This window comes from Balaenoptera borealis, assembly GCF_965194805.1.
Source record: "Balaenoptera borealis genome assembly, chromosome: 10".
In the NCBI taxonomy this organism is placed as follows: Eukaryota; Metazoa; Chordata; class Mammalia; order Artiodactyla; family Balaenopteridae; genus Balaenoptera; species Balaenoptera borealis.
This window is the reverse complement of record NC_138874.1, coordinates 56,276,574-56,294,037: the sequence shown is the minus strand read 5'-3', so window position 1 is coordinate 56,294,037 and position 17,464 is coordinate 56,276,574. Positions and strand designations below refer to the sequence as shown.

The 17,464-nt window shown below is 40.5% G+C and overlaps 1 protein-coding gene and 1 long non-coding RNA gene across 6 annotated transcripts in view; one reads left to right on the top strand and one right to left on the bottom strand.

The window, feature by feature from the left end:
- The window catches only part of SGPL1 (sphingosine-1-phosphate lyase 1), a 60,744-nt gene that overhangs the window by 12,210 nt on the left and 31,070 nt on the right, over window positions 1-17,464 (bottom strand). For all 5 annotated transcript variants that reach the window (XM_082407228.1, XM_082407227.1, XM_082407226.1 and 2 more), the window contains 4 exons: window positions 14,468-14,535; window positions 11,484-11,631; window positions 9,049-9,125; window positions 7,501-7,629 (listed from right to left, as the gene is read on the bottom strand). In XM_082407228.1, coding sequence (XP_082263354.1) covers window positions 7,501-7,629; window positions 9,049-9,125; window positions 11,484-11,631; window positions 14,468-14,535 — 422 coding nt within the window. The remainder of the gene's footprint in view (window positions 1-7,500; window positions 7,630-9,048; window positions 9,126-11,483; window positions 11,632-14,467; window positions 14,536-17,464) is intronic.
- On the top strand, window positions 7,636-17,457 carry LOC309635682. The gene is made up of 3 exons (XR_014248965.1): window positions 7,636-7,742; window positions 12,863-13,042; window positions 15,633-17,457. It is a non-coding gene; the product is annotated as an uncharacterized lncRNA (long non-coding RNA).

Here is a 17,464-nt window from a genome sequence, read left to right as displayed (position 1 = left end):
CCAGACCCTCCATTAACATTTCTTAATGCCTGATTTGACTCTCAGTAAACCATGACCAATACAGGCATGTCATACCCATCTGGCTATCCTTTGATAACATCTAAGAATGAAATAATTTCAAAACAAACAGAAAAAAAAAAAGCCATAGCACTGAGCTAGGTAGATATTTCCTTAGATTTGTCATCTCCAAAGATTCATATAATCTTAGAAAGCTTTTCCATTTTACAGGTAAGAAAACTGAGCCCCAAAACTGAGAGACTAAGTGATTCACCCAATGTCATCCATCTTTTGATAAAAAGTAAAACTTTCTATATTTTCATATTTAGTGTAACTTAACATGAGATGAAATGAGAGCAGGCGATGACTGAAATTTCCTAAAGTAATATCCACATATAAGACAAAAATACCACAGGATACAAAATCCCAGTGGAGGGACTTCCCTGGTGGCACAGTGGTTGAGTCCACCTGCCAGTGCAGGGGACACGGGTTCGAGCCCTGGTCCGGGAAGATCCCACATGCTGCGGAGCAGCTAAGCCCTTGCGCCACAAATACTGAGCCTGCACTCTAGAGCCCGTGAGCCACAACTACTGAAGCCCGCACGACTACTGAAGCCCGCACGACTACTGAAGCCCGCACGCCTAGAGCCCATGCTCCGCAACGAGAAGCCACCGCAATGAGAAGCCTGCGCACCGCAACAAAGAGTAGAACCCGCTCGCCACAACTAGAGAAAGCCCGCGCGCAGCAACAAAGACCCAACGCAGCCAAAAAAATAAAATACAAAATCCCAGTAGTCAGGAATTATATGGAAGATTAGCTGAGAAGAGTCAGTCATTTTGTAATTGAGGAAGCCTTCAGGAAACATGTGACCGTCATCCACACAGTAAGGCACTGAACTCGGGCACAGGACACTTGTTTGTAGGTCTCTGCATTTCTCTGCTTACAGTTGAGGTCAGCGCTGCAAATCGCAGCATGTCCTGTGGTCCAGTGTAAAACCTCAGAACATCACATGAGGAACCAAGCCAGCTGTGAAGGAAGTCGGGAAAGGATCAAGTCCTCAGTGCATTGATCTCTCACTAAGGTCCAGTAATGACCTAAGCAGAAATATTTCCAAACCCCTAGTCACTCACTCACTTCACATGTCCTATTTTCAGTCCAATAACTAATCCAGTCAACATCATTATCTGTTAGGCAAACACCAGTGTACTTTGGACTGTAAAAGCAGGAACACCTAAATTTTACTTCCAATTTTTATTTCTGATCCCTAAATTCTGTGTTCAAATATGCTGCTACTCTCCCATTTCCCTCTACCCCTGGCACCACCCCTCCAAAAATGGAAATCTAATTCTGAAGTAAGAAGACAGAGGCCTCAATAACTACTTATTACGTTAGTCAACATCTTTCAACATTTTTAAAACCTCTCACTCTAATATATGACATCTAAGTCAGAAAACAAGAGAACAGGTCCTATTTGGAAATTTTTCTCTTAGATACTGTTTGGACCTGACGGCATTTGCACAAGCCAAGACTGTTTCCCATGGCAACCTAATTTCTTTCAGTATATAAAGTTACCTCTCACCCATTCTAACTGGGGCAAATGAAGCTAATAAAAGGACAGTTTAAGGTTGAAGAATAAAGAATGACAAGAGCTTAATACCTTAGTTGGGAACAGGCTAAAGACTGCCCAGCCAGTTGGCCGTGTCCTCTTGTTTCCCACCTCTGAACTCTGAACTTTCTTCACCAAAAGTGGCTCATCGAGAGAGAGAGATACAGAGACGAGAGAGGGAAACAGAGAAACTCACATAATCCCAGAGGTAATTAGTTCTCTTATAAAAGTCTAAGTATCAGAAGAGACTGGGGATCTTAAGACTCTATCTTTCCTTCTCCTGACCCCTGACACAGCACTAAAAAGGGTCCTAATGGTAGAGGCATGGTTTAACTGTAGCAATGCAAAAAACCCCCCCAGAGTTGGATTTCTGGATTAAGATGGAAGACTGAAACTACTTCACAGATTTTCTCTCCCCTAGTACGTGCAAGAATAAAGGAAAAAAGCAGTAAAACCCTGCAATAACAACAACCAAACAAGGAAAGAGAGGGAAATACTGATGATGAGAAAAAGAAACAAGTTTCTAAAGCACAGCAAAGAGTAAAACCCAGTTCTTAATCCCTCCTCCAAGACATGGAAATTGTCCGGGTAAGTCAGCAAAACCCTGAGAATTCTCATTAATACCCCCCAAATCTTCAGAGAAGCAAATGGAGGCGGTTTCTTTATCGTCAGATGAGCGGGTGATAGACATAGCGGCTGGGGAGAGAGAACACCAGGACTGACTCTTTAAAGTGAAGACTCCAGGGATACAGGATGAGCTAAAGAAATAAAACCCAAAGAGTATTATTCTCTTCCAGCTAGGCAGAGTGAACTCTAGTAGGTAACTTTTAACAAAATCTCAGAAGAGGCCTAGATATTCTAATACAGGTGGAACAAAGCTTTACCCAAGCCTTGCCTCTCAGACAAGAAATGACCCACCATGCATCAGAACAAACAGAATGTCTAGAGACAGTCACCGAAGCATGAGCCAAGATGAAAGAAATGGCCTGGTAACTATGCAAACATATAAAAAGAAAAAAAGGTAGCCTGCAAAATAAAGGCCAACTCAGAAGGAAATTCCTCCTGTTTCTCACTATAGGACAATATGATAAGAACATGAATTCAAGAAAACAAAAGCTGAAAGACTGGACACTGAAACAGCAGAACGAGACCACAGACCTGAAATAAAAACCAAAGTACCAAGTAGCATGATTCCAGAATTACTAAATACATTAGGAACAGCATGAAACAGACTAAACACTGCTGAGAATAAAAATATTGACTTAGAGGAAAGGTTTAAGGTAAATTTAGTGAACCCAGATAAGAAAGAGATTGAAAGCTCAGTGCTGCTCTACATTTGCAGAACTGTGTCCAGCTGGCTAGTCACAGATAACCAAAAGGCATTCAGAGAGGAAGGACGGGCATGGGTGGAAACCTGCGAAATCATATTCTCTAAGAAAAGCAGAGAATCCTAGGAAAACTGTGGTGAAGAGAAGATTCAGGGGGAAAGAGGCTTTCAAGTATACAAAGGTCTCCCACATGGAAAAAAACAATCATGGAACTTCGATTTCCAGCAATATACATTATATACCTTGGGTAACCCTCCTTACTAGAACTAAAAAAGCCTGATAAAACATTAAAAAATATTTTTACATCCACCACTGAGTTAACATAAAGGAACACACTGAACCCCTAAACAAAGCAAAATCAAGAATCCTACAAGATAAGTGAATGTCAAAGCTGGTTTTAACTTTGAGGGTTATTGCCAACTCCTAGATCTAGACCTCAAACTCCCACTTTGACAAACAGGAAATAAATGTAGGGCCTGCTCAAGATAAGGAATCTAAGAGGGGATGGCTGAAAACAGAGACTTCATCCACACTCTTAGCAGTACAAGAAATAAACCCTGCTGGTACAGAAGAGAACAGCAAGAAAAATTACTTTTCTCAACCCAGATGCTCAGGGTAAAGAAAAATAAGGATCTCTCAAGAATGTATGCCAAGACAGCTTTTATTTGAGTTTGTGGTCTGAGTTCAGACTACTTCCATAGTACAAAACTAAGAGCTGAAAATCAGACTTAAATTGGTTCCAGTGTGGCAGCACTTCCCAGCAAATCCCCAGTAACTGGCAGAAGTAAATACAAAAATACAGATCTTCTCTGGAAGAACTTAACTTCAATCTAGGACTCAAAGTTAAGTTTCCAAGAAAATGAGTGACTCACAGAAAAAAAAACAAAACACAAATATAAGGATACAAGACAGCGTAAGTGAAACCAGCAGAAGCAGACAGGTAAGGCTCATGAATAATGGAATTATCAGACATAGGCTATAAAATAATTATGTGTAATATATTTAAGCAAAGCATAAGACAAGGAAAGGGACTACAAAGAACAACCAAGCAAATTAAAAAAAAAAAAAAAAAAAGAACCAAACAGAATTCTCAAGAATGAAAAACACAGTAAATGAAATGTAAAAACCCAATGGAAAAACTAAAGAGTAGTTTATACACAGCTAAAGAGGGAATTAATAAAACCCCTGCATGTATCACCCAGCTCCAACAATTCTCAACTCATAGCCCATCTTTCTTGTAACCGCAACTGCCCCAGCCATTGTTGCTATTGAGAACATCAGTTGTTCTAAAAGTTAAACCTTTACAGGTTATCGATTTTTTTCTGGCTGCTTTTAAATACCAACTAGAGGTGTGTTAGCCTTTCTCACTCTATCATTCATGTCTCAACTTTCTATTTGTCTCTCCAGGTTTTATTCTGGTTAATTTTTAAAACTGTCTTATTCCATAAATTTGACTTAGGAACCATGTAAATATTTTACATGGCTATAAATGAACTAGGGCTCCTTGAACGTACGGCTGATTCTGGGTCTGGAGCAGGAAATGTAAAAGGTAAACCTGGAATATTTCATCAAATAAAAATTTTGTCCAAAAAAATATTTTGTCCAAAAAAAAGAAGAAGGAAAGAAAGGAAGCTTGCAAAGACTACTTGAGTCATGCAAAAAGACCCAGGAGCCAAAATTGAGACGTTTCCACTGGCCAAAAATGGAGTAATTTGAGTATCATTCTGAGTGACAGCTACAATAGACTGACACACACACACTATTCTATGATTCATCCACCCCATTGTTGATAAGCATTTGAATTATTTCCAGTTTTTAGCTATCATGAACAATGTTGCTATGAATATACATCTATCCTGATACATGTACGTTTTTCTAGAATATATCCCAAGTAGTGGCATATCAGGGTCATAAGATACGGGTATCTTCAACTTTACTGGATAAGGCCAAACTGTTTTTGTGCTTAACCTGTGGTCTCTTAAAAGTTCACAGAGCCTGTCATACAGAGTGAAGTGAAGTCAGAAAGAGAAAAACAAATATCATATATTAACGCATATATGTGGAATCTAGAAAAATGGTACAGATGAACCTATTTTCAGGGCAGGAATAGAGACGCATGTGTAGAGAACGGACATGTAGACACAGAGGGGGATGGGAAGGGTGGGACGAATTGGGAGGTTAGGATTGATATATATATACTACCACACGTAAAACAGATGGCTGGTGGGAACCTGCTGTATAGCACAGGGAGCTCAGCTCGGTGCTCTGTGATGACCTAGATGGATGGGATTCGGGGGGGTGGAAGGGAGGTCCAAGAGGGAGGGGATATAGGTATACATATAGCTGATCCACTTCGTTGTACAGCAGAAACTAACACAACACTGTAAAGCAACTATACTCCATTAAAAAAAAAAAAAAGTAAACTGAGCAACTGATCTTCAGAAGAAATTATTATTATTATTATTTTTTTTTTTTTCCAATCTGTGAATCCCTCCCAAATTATTTTCTATAACAGCGTTTGTCAACCTCGACCCTATCAGCATTTGGGACCCTGTAGCTTTACTGTGGGGCCGTCCTAGGCACCACAGGACATGTAGCCACAGCCCTGGCCCCCACCAACTAGATGCCAGCAGCACCCCATCCCTTTCCTGCCCTGCAAGTTGCCACATGCCCTGGGAGGGGGACAAACTGCCCTTAGTCGAGAGCCACTAACCTATAGCTTTTGTTCAACCCTCCAACTTAAACATTTCAGGAAACAGCAAAATGCACTCTCCACCTGCAAGGAGACCAAGACACCCCTGGTTTGGATGATCATTTTTTATAGGGTTACGGTCGGCCCGTCGAGGGGCTCCACAAAGGGGCCCGACTTCTGCCTCACCGAAAGGACAAAAGCCAGGAGCGAACCTCTGGCCTTCCTTCCAGAGTGACTCGTCTCAAGGTCCTCAGAGTACGTGCGCTCGTGGACCAGTGGCTCTGGGCCCCCCTCATCCCCACCTAGGGTCCTACTCTGAACAGGGCTTGGAAGCCCCACAGGACCTTGATACCAGCTCAGCGGCCCTCAGCCAGGGATGCAGGTCAAACTTGCCCAAGGATTCCTAAAAACTCCTCGCCAGACAAACCAACAGAACAATCATTTCCAGTAAGGAGACGCTCTCCTGGTCAATCCCATTGTGCCCAAAGCTTGCCATATGCCTGTACACATATCTCATTTAATTCTCACAACGAGCTTTATTTTATAAAGAAAAAGAATATCACTGTCTTCAAGGGCCTGCGCACAGCTCCCACCGCAAGCGCACGTGGAAACAAGGTGCTCCCTCACGCAGCTTTTGGGGATGTCCGGCTACAAACCATTCTTAGTGCCCACTGTTCTGAGCACTGAGCGTAGAAATAGCCGCTTCCTCTCCGCCCCAACGTCACAGGTGCAGCAGGGCAGCCGCACCCGTGGTGCCGGCAAGTCCGGCATCTGCAGGGCAGTAGAAGAAATTATTTAAAAAAAATATTTAGTGAGGCTTAAAAAAAAAAGTTCATCAAGAGTCTAATGGCACAGAAGAATACCCACGTACTGTAAGTACACTGGCATCTCCCCTCTACATCATCCCGTTCATCTAAATGCCACAAGGGAACCCACTGCTAGATTATGGTTGGTTTTTAACAGTTTTGGAACTTTTGGGGGGAAAATGAATGCCAGGAATACCAGTTTTGTTAGCTACTGAGTATTTGAACATGTTGATTTTTCATGGTGCCAACTTCAAAGTAAAACCCAATGCTGCTTATTGGGAAAAACAAAAAAGTAACTATAAAATGTTCTCGTCTTTGGATGGGCCCTTCAAAATTAAATTTGCAGACTTTCTAATGATTACAAAAGTATTTGATATGATAGAATTAGCATCTCTAGGTTACCAATACAGCACCCTGGGTTAAATCTAACTATCTTGATAAGCTGAAATTTACTTTTTTCTAGAGAAGGCAATATCAGTTTGTGGTACCAAACCTCAACAGAAGTTTATCAATCACGGTTTAGGAAAACTAACAAACCTACTGGAAAGAATAGTTGAAAGAAGGAATCCTCATGTGCATCTTTAAATACAATGACACCCTCTTCCTTTATTCCTAAACCAACTGAGATTCGATTTATAGCAAAATAATAAACATCCAGCTCAAGCAAAACATGTATATCAAAAAACTATGAGATGGTTTGAAAAAGTTATATAGATAAGTGGGTAGGTAGGTAGGTGGGTGGAAGAAAGGGAGGGAGAGAAAGAAGAGGAGAGAGCAGATATGACAAAATATTTACATTTAGTGAATCTAGGATGTTCTTTAAACTATTCTGACAACTTAATGTAAGTTTAAAGTTTTTCAAAATAAAAGACTGAAGAGAAAAAAATATCTAGAAGATATTTACCAAAATGTTGATACTCCATGAATTACAAAATCATAACCTTTAAAAATCGCTGTTAATCTGGATCTTCCTACAATAATCATGTATTGTGTAATAAAATGTTTTGAATAAACTCTTCCATTTTAAGCTAAAAAAAATCAGATTATAGGATGCCACCTGCATATACTTACACATCCACAGGAATCTGGTCCCCCATTGAATAGGGAACAAGCCATCCTCACAATCTCTGCTTCTATCTTACGTAGTCCTGGGAAGATATCTGGATGCAGTGGATTACTCCATGCAAAATCTCCATAAGCCTGCAGAGAAATGCAAGCAGATGTGAAGACGATTACATTGTATAAAAAAAAAGAATCACGCAAAAAACAAAAGTTTCTAGGTATCAGACACAACACTAGAAACTGGAAAAATGGTAAGATATGTTCCCCAATCTAAAGAAGATCAAAATACAGTGGAGGAGACAGGCATAAAAATTATTTTACAATGTGGTAAGAGAGGAAGTATAAATGCGGTTAAAAGCACAGACTAAAACACCAAACAGCCCCAGTTTGAAATCTTAGCTTTACCTATCACTTCTAGCTGTGTATTCTTAGGTCAGATAACCTCTCTGAGGCTCAATTTCCTCATATGCTAAAGGGGATAATCATAGTACCTACCTGATGGGGTCCTAGCCATAAGTAAATAAGATCACGCATGCGAAGCACTTTAAGTAGAGTGTCTGGCACAACTATTTTAAGTGCGATACCAGATGTACATACGTACATGAAGGTAAGGGGTCTTAAAGAGGGAATAACGAACATCCTGAGTGGTCTGGAGGTTATCTGTTCAGTGGAACCTTGAGACATGAATAGGAATTCATCACTTAGAACAGGAGGGAAAGGAAAACAACATAGGAGCAAGGTGTACTCAGTAAAGAGAAAAGGCAGTGGTTAGTATTCATGAGGGAAAATAACAGGAATGGTTGAAAAAAATAGGTGGGAGCTGGCTCACAAAGGGACTTGTATTTTCTCCTGCATGAGCAGCTTGAGTTTTGTCCTGTATATAATGGGAAGCCACTGAAAGATTCTTAAGCATAGAAGTAAGGTCAGGGTATTACGTCAAGATACAGCTGAGCAAAACCTATAATATTTAGTAAGGTATGCACAGTTTCATAGTTACAATAATCAAACACAAAGACCTTAGAGACCAGCAGTCCAATGCCAATTTTATACGACAAAGTGGGGTTTAAAAAATAAATTTGATTAGAAGTGGAAGAAGCTAAAGGCAATTTTAAAGTCAACAAAAAATGAGAATTATTTGAATTATAATTGAGACCACTGCTCATTCTCAGATCATGTGATTTGAGACTCATGTAGTACAGGAAATTATGACCCAGTTTCCATCTCTTGTCTCTTCTGATCCAACAAAATATATCGTGTCATTAATAATATCAAATGATGGACTACCTTCCCTACTATCTGCCTTCTACACAGGGCGTCTATGAAGCCTGGAAACATAAGTAACATTTTACTTTTTTACAGATTGAAGATGTCTTTGATCAATATTATGCATATTCACCTATGTCTGGGTAAAGAGACACTTTCTAAACCTCTTTAGTTTTATTTTAACAATAAACTTTCATTAAGTAATTTTTTTTAATTACAAAAATAAGGAGAAAAAAATGCAGTAATCTAAACTGGCAGAGCCACACTCCCTTCAAGTACTAGGCACTCGCTCACCTTCACAAGGAGTTCAGTGAGCTCCTTCTCCCCACTGTACACCGCTCCGGAGGCTTTCCCTTCTTGCCACAAGACATCTACAGAGAAAGGGAAGACCACTGGATCAGTAAGCAGGAGCCTTTGGGAAGACAGATTCTAATAAAGAAGAAAGAGGAAGAAACTCCTCTGTGTACAAAAGAAAAAAAAAGTTGGAGTGGATACCCAAAGGTGTTCTTACATAAAATCAAGAAAAAGAACTCCAATAAAGAGCTATCACAGCAAAATAAAGATGAAAGGTCAACAATTACCATCAACAACAGTGTGAGAAAGGTATTAACAGCATCTAGGTACAGTAAAGATAGTCCAATAATAATGTCATCATCCCCAACTGCCTTCTAACAGCAGAACAATTTTCCTTTATCTGTACTCCTTTTCTGTTCTCTGTATGGCTCAGCTTGACCTTTTTCAGCAGTGGCTTCCTTCTTCTCTGCCTTCCTAGCCAGTCAAAGGAAGTGTGGGAACTGCTATGAGCAGAGTTAGCAGAAAAGAGTAAGGCGAAGGTGCGGAATTTCAGTACACTATCACCAGAGCTGGAGCCAGGGAACTGAACCCCTGACTAGACAAACCGTGGTGAGAGATGAACCATCGGCATCCTGTCCTCAGGGACCCCTCCTTCCGACAAGCCCGGAAACCCATACAGAATTAGCCACCTGCTTCCAGCAACCTCTGCTGCAGCACTCAGCATCAGGAACACAGACATCACTGGGAGAAGGCTCAGAGGACAGGTTCCTGACCAGAATGTAAGGTCCGACTTTCCACTTCCTATCTGAGGTGCTCCCCCAGAGACACTCTACAATACCAACAAATATCTGTTCATGTGGGTGTCTCAGGTCCTTTTATGACAACATGGCTGTGCCCTACTGAAAATGGGTAGTGAGAATTACAGAAGCACCCTAACTGAAAACTGTTGCCATGGGCTCTACAAAGCCAAGATCTGCAGTTCCAATGAGAGCAGAAGACTGAATAGTGAATATCCCGACAAACCCCTCCTTCTCACGTGATCTGCCAGCTTGTGGCCAGTTTGACTTTCCCTCTTTCTTTAGAGGACACTGGTCTGTGCCATGTATGTCTTCAGACCAGAGGTCACCAGCGTTTCAAAAGTAGGATATATGGTTTTATTTCCTGTTCTTTCACTGGGGCTACAGAGTATGGCAATGGACAGCGACTTAAAAATGGAAGGGAAGGAAATACGGGGCAGCCAACCAGCCCTCATAATCACAGAAATCTTTAATACACAGGCCTCAGAGAATGCTAATCCTTGCTTTATATCATATATAAATCCTGCACTGTATCTAGTTTTGTACCATCTGATGTCAAAAATTCAACAGATGTCAATTAGAAATTTTAAAATGTAATATGGTATCCTGGCCTAGATCCTAGAACAGGAAAAAGGACATAATAGAAAAACTGGTGAAACAGGAATAGAATTTGTAGCTTAGTTAATAGCACTGTACCGATGTTAATTTTTTAGTTTTGACAAATGTATCATGGTTATTTTAGATGTTAACATCAGGAGAAGCTGGGTAAGGGGTATGTGGGAAATCTATTATCTTTGCAAATTTTCTATAAATGTAAAATTATGCCAGACTAAAAAGCCTATTTTTAAAAGGTATTTGTAATATGATCTTAATTTGTAACAAACATGTTTGTGTTAATAATAGTTAACATTTATTGAGCACTTATTATAAGCCAGGTATTACATATTTACATGCATAATCTCATTTAATCTCTACAATTATCCTTTCAGATAAGTACCATTGTTATTATGCTCATTGTAGAGAGAGAGAAACAGAGGCAGAGACAAGTTAAGTAGCCAACACAAGGCCGTATTTTAAGTGGCTGAACCAGATGTGAATCCAGGCTGAGTGAATCTGGGCTGTACTCTTAAACATTAAGCTACTTAGTTCATTTATCCTTCCCACACGTGCTCATGCATATATGTACGTGTGTGCTTGTTACACAAGACACTATTAACATTCTGAGATTATACATATATATCATCTGTGTTTATCTTTTGAGGATGAAATTATACTGACTTGTTATTTTCTTCTGTGCCTCTATACGGATTTCACAATTTCTATAATGAATCTGTATTTCATTTTATTAGATATTTTCTCTTTCCAAAAAACAAATTGGTCTATTTTATTCAGGCTTAGAAAAGAAAGTGGAACCAAGTTCCACCATCCCTGAGATTTGTTTGCTTTATGGGTGAAGGATGAATCTATATAAATACAGTTTTTAAAATACGAAATTCAGCCTTTGAGACAGGGAGTGGGCCCTCCTGAATATAGAAGCACCAGGGATGAACTCTTCTTAACCTCTGCCAACATCAAATGATGACCAAATGACCAGCCACATTAAGGAAGTAGGGAGCATGTATTTGCTGAGAATCGTACCCATAGAGCTGTATTCTTTGAGCTTCTCCAGAACTGCAGCCGGGCTCATTCCTTGAGAGGGCAGGGCTTTCACGTAATCTTTGTCCACTTTCAGGAATGACATATTCTTGCTAATATCTTCCTTGGTCTTGTTCAACTTATCTTGGATCTCCAAAGGTAAGGAAGATAAAGTTAATAGGGAGCTAGAAGAACACCGCACGGAGAGTAGAAGAACCAGTTACAACACCAAACCAACTGCTCAACGCTGGGCACTGCACAAGTGCTTCAGAATAAGGATGGTATATTTTCTTAAAAAGGTATGGTGACATTTTGACCATTCAGCTATTTTCTGGCCTGGGCAATAGTCTCTTAGATGTTTGAAAAGTCAGCTTTCTCTCTGAAGGTCAAAGATACACTCCATTCCCTACTCCACCCCCACCCTTTTCCTCTGCCACGTTGACCTCACCAATGCTTTACTTGGTTTGCATTTGCTAAAGTCAGCACTTCTCTGAGGGAGATATTTGGACCTTGTTTGTCCCTTGGCAGCAGCTACAGTGTGTGCACCAAAGAAACCAAGGTAGAACCATGAACAGTAGCCAGAAAACAGGCCAAGCAGCAGTAAAACAGATTCTGGTGCTTGAGCAAGGGATGAGCTCCTTCACCAAGGCACGTCCAGAGCACAGCAGGAATCTGGAGGCCCTACACAGATCCCCACACAGAAGCACAAGCCATGCTGGGAAGAGCCAGGGAGGCTGCCACCTGTCTCCTCAGGTTGACAGCTTTGCACTGCTTGACTCTTAAGTGCTAGGAGGAGCTGAAGTCCTTTCTGCTACATCATTTATCAGCTACAGTTATTTCGTTTCCATCCTCATCAGACATTTTCTTTCATTCATTCACTTACTTAATAAATATTTGTTGAACTACTACTGTGGGCCAGGGATACACAGTGAACAAAACAAACTTAGGCCGGGGGCGGGGTGTGTGTGTGTGTCCTGTTCTCCTGACCTTATTTTTAGCATCACAGTCAGACACTAAAAGTCAGGTAATGAAAAGTGCCATGGATGATTAGAATCCAAGAGGGTCTTCTTAGACGTGGCCCTCAATGAAACCACAGGGACAGCCTCTCCTTTAACACATGTCTGCAAAGTCTAACAGGCGGGCACTGGCAAGAAGCAGAGTCCACACTCCTGGGCAATGCCAGGGCATGTGATGGACATGAAGATATTTTTTAAGTTGTAAATAAAGAATTATGCTGCATAAATGTAACCAGAACTATGAAAGCTGAGCTTCCATGCATAGATGATGCTCAGAATCTCCACTGCATTTTAATTTCTTCACAGTATTTATTTCGAAGTGAAATTCTTATGTATTTTACTTATTCATTTTCTGTCTTTCCTTAGTACTGAAATATAGATTCCATGGAGGAAGGACTTGGCCTTGTTCACCACTGTGTCCCCAGCACCCAGAATAGTACCTGACCCTGAGCAGGTGCTCAATGAATGACAGAGGGACACACCCACTCACTCAAAACAAGTAACTTTTGTCTCTGCACCTCAAAATCTGCATCTAAAAATTGAAAGGTGATTATACAGTTTCTAAGTACCTTCCAATTCTGTTATCATATACATTTAATGGGTTCTGGAACCCCAGCATTTATTCGTCTCAAAATCTGAAACTGAAGGAGAAAAGTGTGATGAATAAAGGCAGAAAAAATACAGGGAATAATACGGGGAAAAGCTATTATCCTTTGTGATCAGTCCATCCTTTCTATCTTCCCTCTCCCCTACCCTTCATTTTCTAAGGACTAAAGTAGATTTAATTTTAGGGCTTAATATGATTAGAGGTCAAATAAAAGCCCTCATTCTCCTTCTCCACCCCAGTTATTACTTTCACTTCCCGACAGGAAATGAACCTGAAAATACAAAGTTCTGGGAGACTTATTTATTAGCAAAGTGGTCTGAATGGCCTTCAGTCAAAAGCTAAAAGATAACTGCCATCTTTTCTGGTTTGGCCAGGAAAGGGGAAAAGGAACTGAAAGCCAAAAGCGAAAGAAAGCTTGCAGCAAAGGTGAGGGGCAGGGCAGGGAAGCAAGGAAGATGAAGCCATCAAGGATCATGTGCGTTCCTTAGAGCCTGCAGTGGGGCCTGCCCTGTTTATTTTCACCTGTGATAAAGCATCTGTGGGAAGGGTACAGACGTGACTGTCTTATCCTGAGCGTGGATGAGGACAGAGAGGATCCAGTGAAGGGAACGTACTAGACTACAGATATGAACAAAGAGCAAGAGAATGGCTCTGCTCTAAGTTCCTGAACCTGGGATCAGCAAACTACAGGCCAGATCAAACTATAGGCTGAATTTGGCCTGTGCCTGTTCTTGTAAAGAGAATCTCACTGGAACACAGCCAGGCTCATTCCTCTACCCATCGTACTACCACTGCTTTCCCTCTGCAAGGGCAGAGGTCAGGAGCTGTGGCAGACATGGTATGGCCTGCGATGTCTAAAATGCTTCGTACCTAGCCCTTCACAGGAAATGTCTGCCAACCCTGATCTAAACCATGTAAGCACTCAATCCCTGATAAGTATCTAAATTCAGCCAAATATTGCTCCAAAGCTTCATGTCACTTCTGTCAGGTTGTCTAATTTCAAATTTCTCCTGAATAGCATCTTTCTCCTTCGGTCAGATACGCTGGAGAAAGGGCTGAGTCAGCCTACTCAATCTTGGCACTTCTGCTACTTTGAGTCAGCCAGTCCTCTGCTGTGGAGGCTGACCTGTGCGCTGGAGGGTGTGTTCCGCGGCACCCCTGGCGCCTATCCACTAGATGCCGACAGCACCCGCCTCCTCTTGTGATACCCAAAAATGTCTCCAGACATTGTTGAATGTTTCTTGGAGGTGGGGGACAAAACTCACCCAGCCCCCTTGAACTTCATTTCAGTGACTATAAAAAAAAGGGGTCTGATGACCATGGGGGTAGGAGGCGGTAGGGAAAATCTACAGGATTCTGCTTACCTTACGACCAATAATAGGCATCTTCCGGATAAGCTTAAAACATCTCTTTTTAAACCTTGACCATAAACCTAAAAGAAACAAATGGTTCTATTATCCAAATAAATTTCCACAGATTATATGACCTGATAGTCATAATGTATGAACTATTCAACATGTCCTCCGCAATCTCACCTGCCCTCAGATGGCAAAGGTAGTTTCTTTCCTTTTTAAAAAAACCTTTTAATTTTTGAATAAGTAGTATATTTACATGGTTCAAAAATAAAAAAATAAACACACACACTCTCTCATCTATCCCCCAGACCTGCATCCTACCCCCAGGTTAATATTACTACTAGTTTCTAGATACCCTTCTAGAATTTCTTTAGGCATATACAAGTAAGAATAGAGGTATGTTCTTATATGTCTCTTTTACCCAAAAGGTAGCATACTCCAGCACTGTACTAGACCTTGTTCTTCTACTTAGCAATATTCTTTTAAAGATCTGTGCTTCCTCATTCATTTTTATACCTGTAGAGTATTCCATTAGATGGATGTACCCTAACTGATTTAACCTGCCCTTTCCTGATGGAAACTTAGGTTGTTTCTAATATTTGCTATCACAAACCATGCTGAAATAGCTAACCTTGTAACACACACCATATGTGTACGTGACAGTATACCTACAGGATAAATTCCCAGAAAGAGAATTGCTGGGTCAAGTATATTGCAGAGCTCCTTACCTTCCCAAGGTTTCTGGATGCCCAACATTCTCTCCCCTCCCTCAAAACAAATGCCCAACCCATGCTTTTCTTCAGGATCTATGCTCCAGTCTCTCATTCAACACACATCCCAACAACATTTTCTGGACCTAAAAAGGCCTTCAAATATCACGGACACCAATCAGACTCCATTCTGTTGGGCAGTACACAGGACAAATATGGAATTCTGATCCTGTCAATTACAATAGTTATAAATACATGGCATCTAAGTAGACAGTCGTACCTTTTAATGAATTCACGTTCAGTATTATCTCAACTGACTCTGACAACAAGATTTTGAGGTTGGCAAAGAAGGCACTACCTACTATCCAAGGGCAGCTAAGGATCAAAGCATTAATAACTTGCTCAAGGCCACGGACCAAATCAGTGATGGGGCGGGGATTTAACTGAAGTCTTTGTTTTTCTAGTCCTAGACTCCCAGGCCTCTACACTGCTTCAAATGCACAACAGGAATTTTCAGTTATCCCAAATGAGTTTCTAAGGAATCTACACGTAGGCTTTCTGCAAAGATAGAAGGCATGAACTGAATGAACTTCACTGCTTTCCTAGGAGATCTGGGAAATTCCAATTTCCCTGGCCAGAAGGTGCTTCCAACAGCCAAAGAATGTGTCTGTACCTTCTTTGGGTATTTATTATATGATGCCTTGCATCTTTACTAGTTGTTTTTGCTTAGGTTTCATCCCTAAGTGCCTAGCACTGAGGTCAACCCTCTGTAAATGTCTGGGACAAAACCCAGTATCTAAGACACAGACTGACAAAGGGACTGAAACCACTGTTACTTTTTGTTTAAATTTTGGAGTATTTCCTTTCGGTCCTGAGATCTTACTGTATGTACAATATCATATCCTCTTCTCATTTACAGCATTTTCTACATTATTAAAAATTCTTCCTAAACGTATTTTTCAGTGTTACCACAGTAGTCCATCAAATGAGCATAACTTAGTGTTGGATAGTTAAGCTGCTTGTTATTTGATTATTTCTAACAATGTTAAAGCTGTAAAGATTCAGAACCACTTCCTTATTTAATAGATGAAGTAATTAATTAATGAGGTAGAAAGAGGTCTAAAAATCAGCAAGCTGAGCCAGGTGTCCAAAAGTACATTAATGTGACTAGGCGGAGGAGAAAAGAATAAACTAATTTTGTGAAAGTTGTGAGATAATATGGTACAGGGTAAAAAGAACAGAATGCAGACCAGAGATGGAGAAATTGAGAATGAAAAGATTATGTGGTCAAGACCTAAAAAGATCATCTCAAAAGTAAAATTTCCCAGAGGTACAGGAAAAAAAAGTAACAAGAATGTTTTAAGGTAATACAATAAGAAATGCCAGTGTAAGAACGACAATGTGTGGCTCTTTACAGTTTACAAATTCCTTTCACACCACTTATGCCACTCGATCCTCACGTCACTCTTTGAGACTGGGTAAAGCAGTATTCTTATGCTCATTTTACTGTGAGGAAACAGGCCAGCAGGCTTAAGGGTGTTGCCCAAGGTGCCATGGCTAGAAATCTCCTCCTACCACAGAACTCAGATTTCTGTTGATGAACTGCAGACGGTTCCACAGTTTAAGTCAACATGAGTTAGTAAGGATGGAGCAGGATTAAAGGAGAGGTCACACCTTAGAGGGCTCCAGCCCTGCCCTGCCCCACCCTCCTGCTGCCTCCAGTTCTTATCTACCCGTGTCCATCCTGTGTTCCGCAATTACCCTCCCCACCTCAGAAGGGTACCCGGAATTTGAAGATCAGCAAAATTTATCACTAGACGGACTTTAGACTCCTCTAAGACAATATACTAAAAGTGACTGCATGTTCAGTAATACGTGGAATACTTCTACATGAGCAAGATGCTGAAGAAATCGGCAGTTCTATCAAAATTACCTCCGATCTCTGGCGGGAAGACATTTCTATCTGTGTGTAAAATTCAAGTTGGAAGTTACAAAATAAAAAATGTGTTGTGTGTGTATATGTATTAAAGCAATATGAAATTGCCAATATTCAACAATTTTTGACCGACAAAAACTACATTTTATATGATTCAACCAGATTCAGATATAGAAAGAGATACAGATACATAAATGGTGGTTATCTCTAGGTAATAAGATTTGAATTTTTTTCTTATGGTTTAGCTATATTGCCTAATTTTATACAACGAACATGCACTGCTTTTATAATAAGAAAAAATGTTATTAAAAATAAAACAACCACAATGGCTTGGAGTTCACAAGGATTTAGATGCCACAT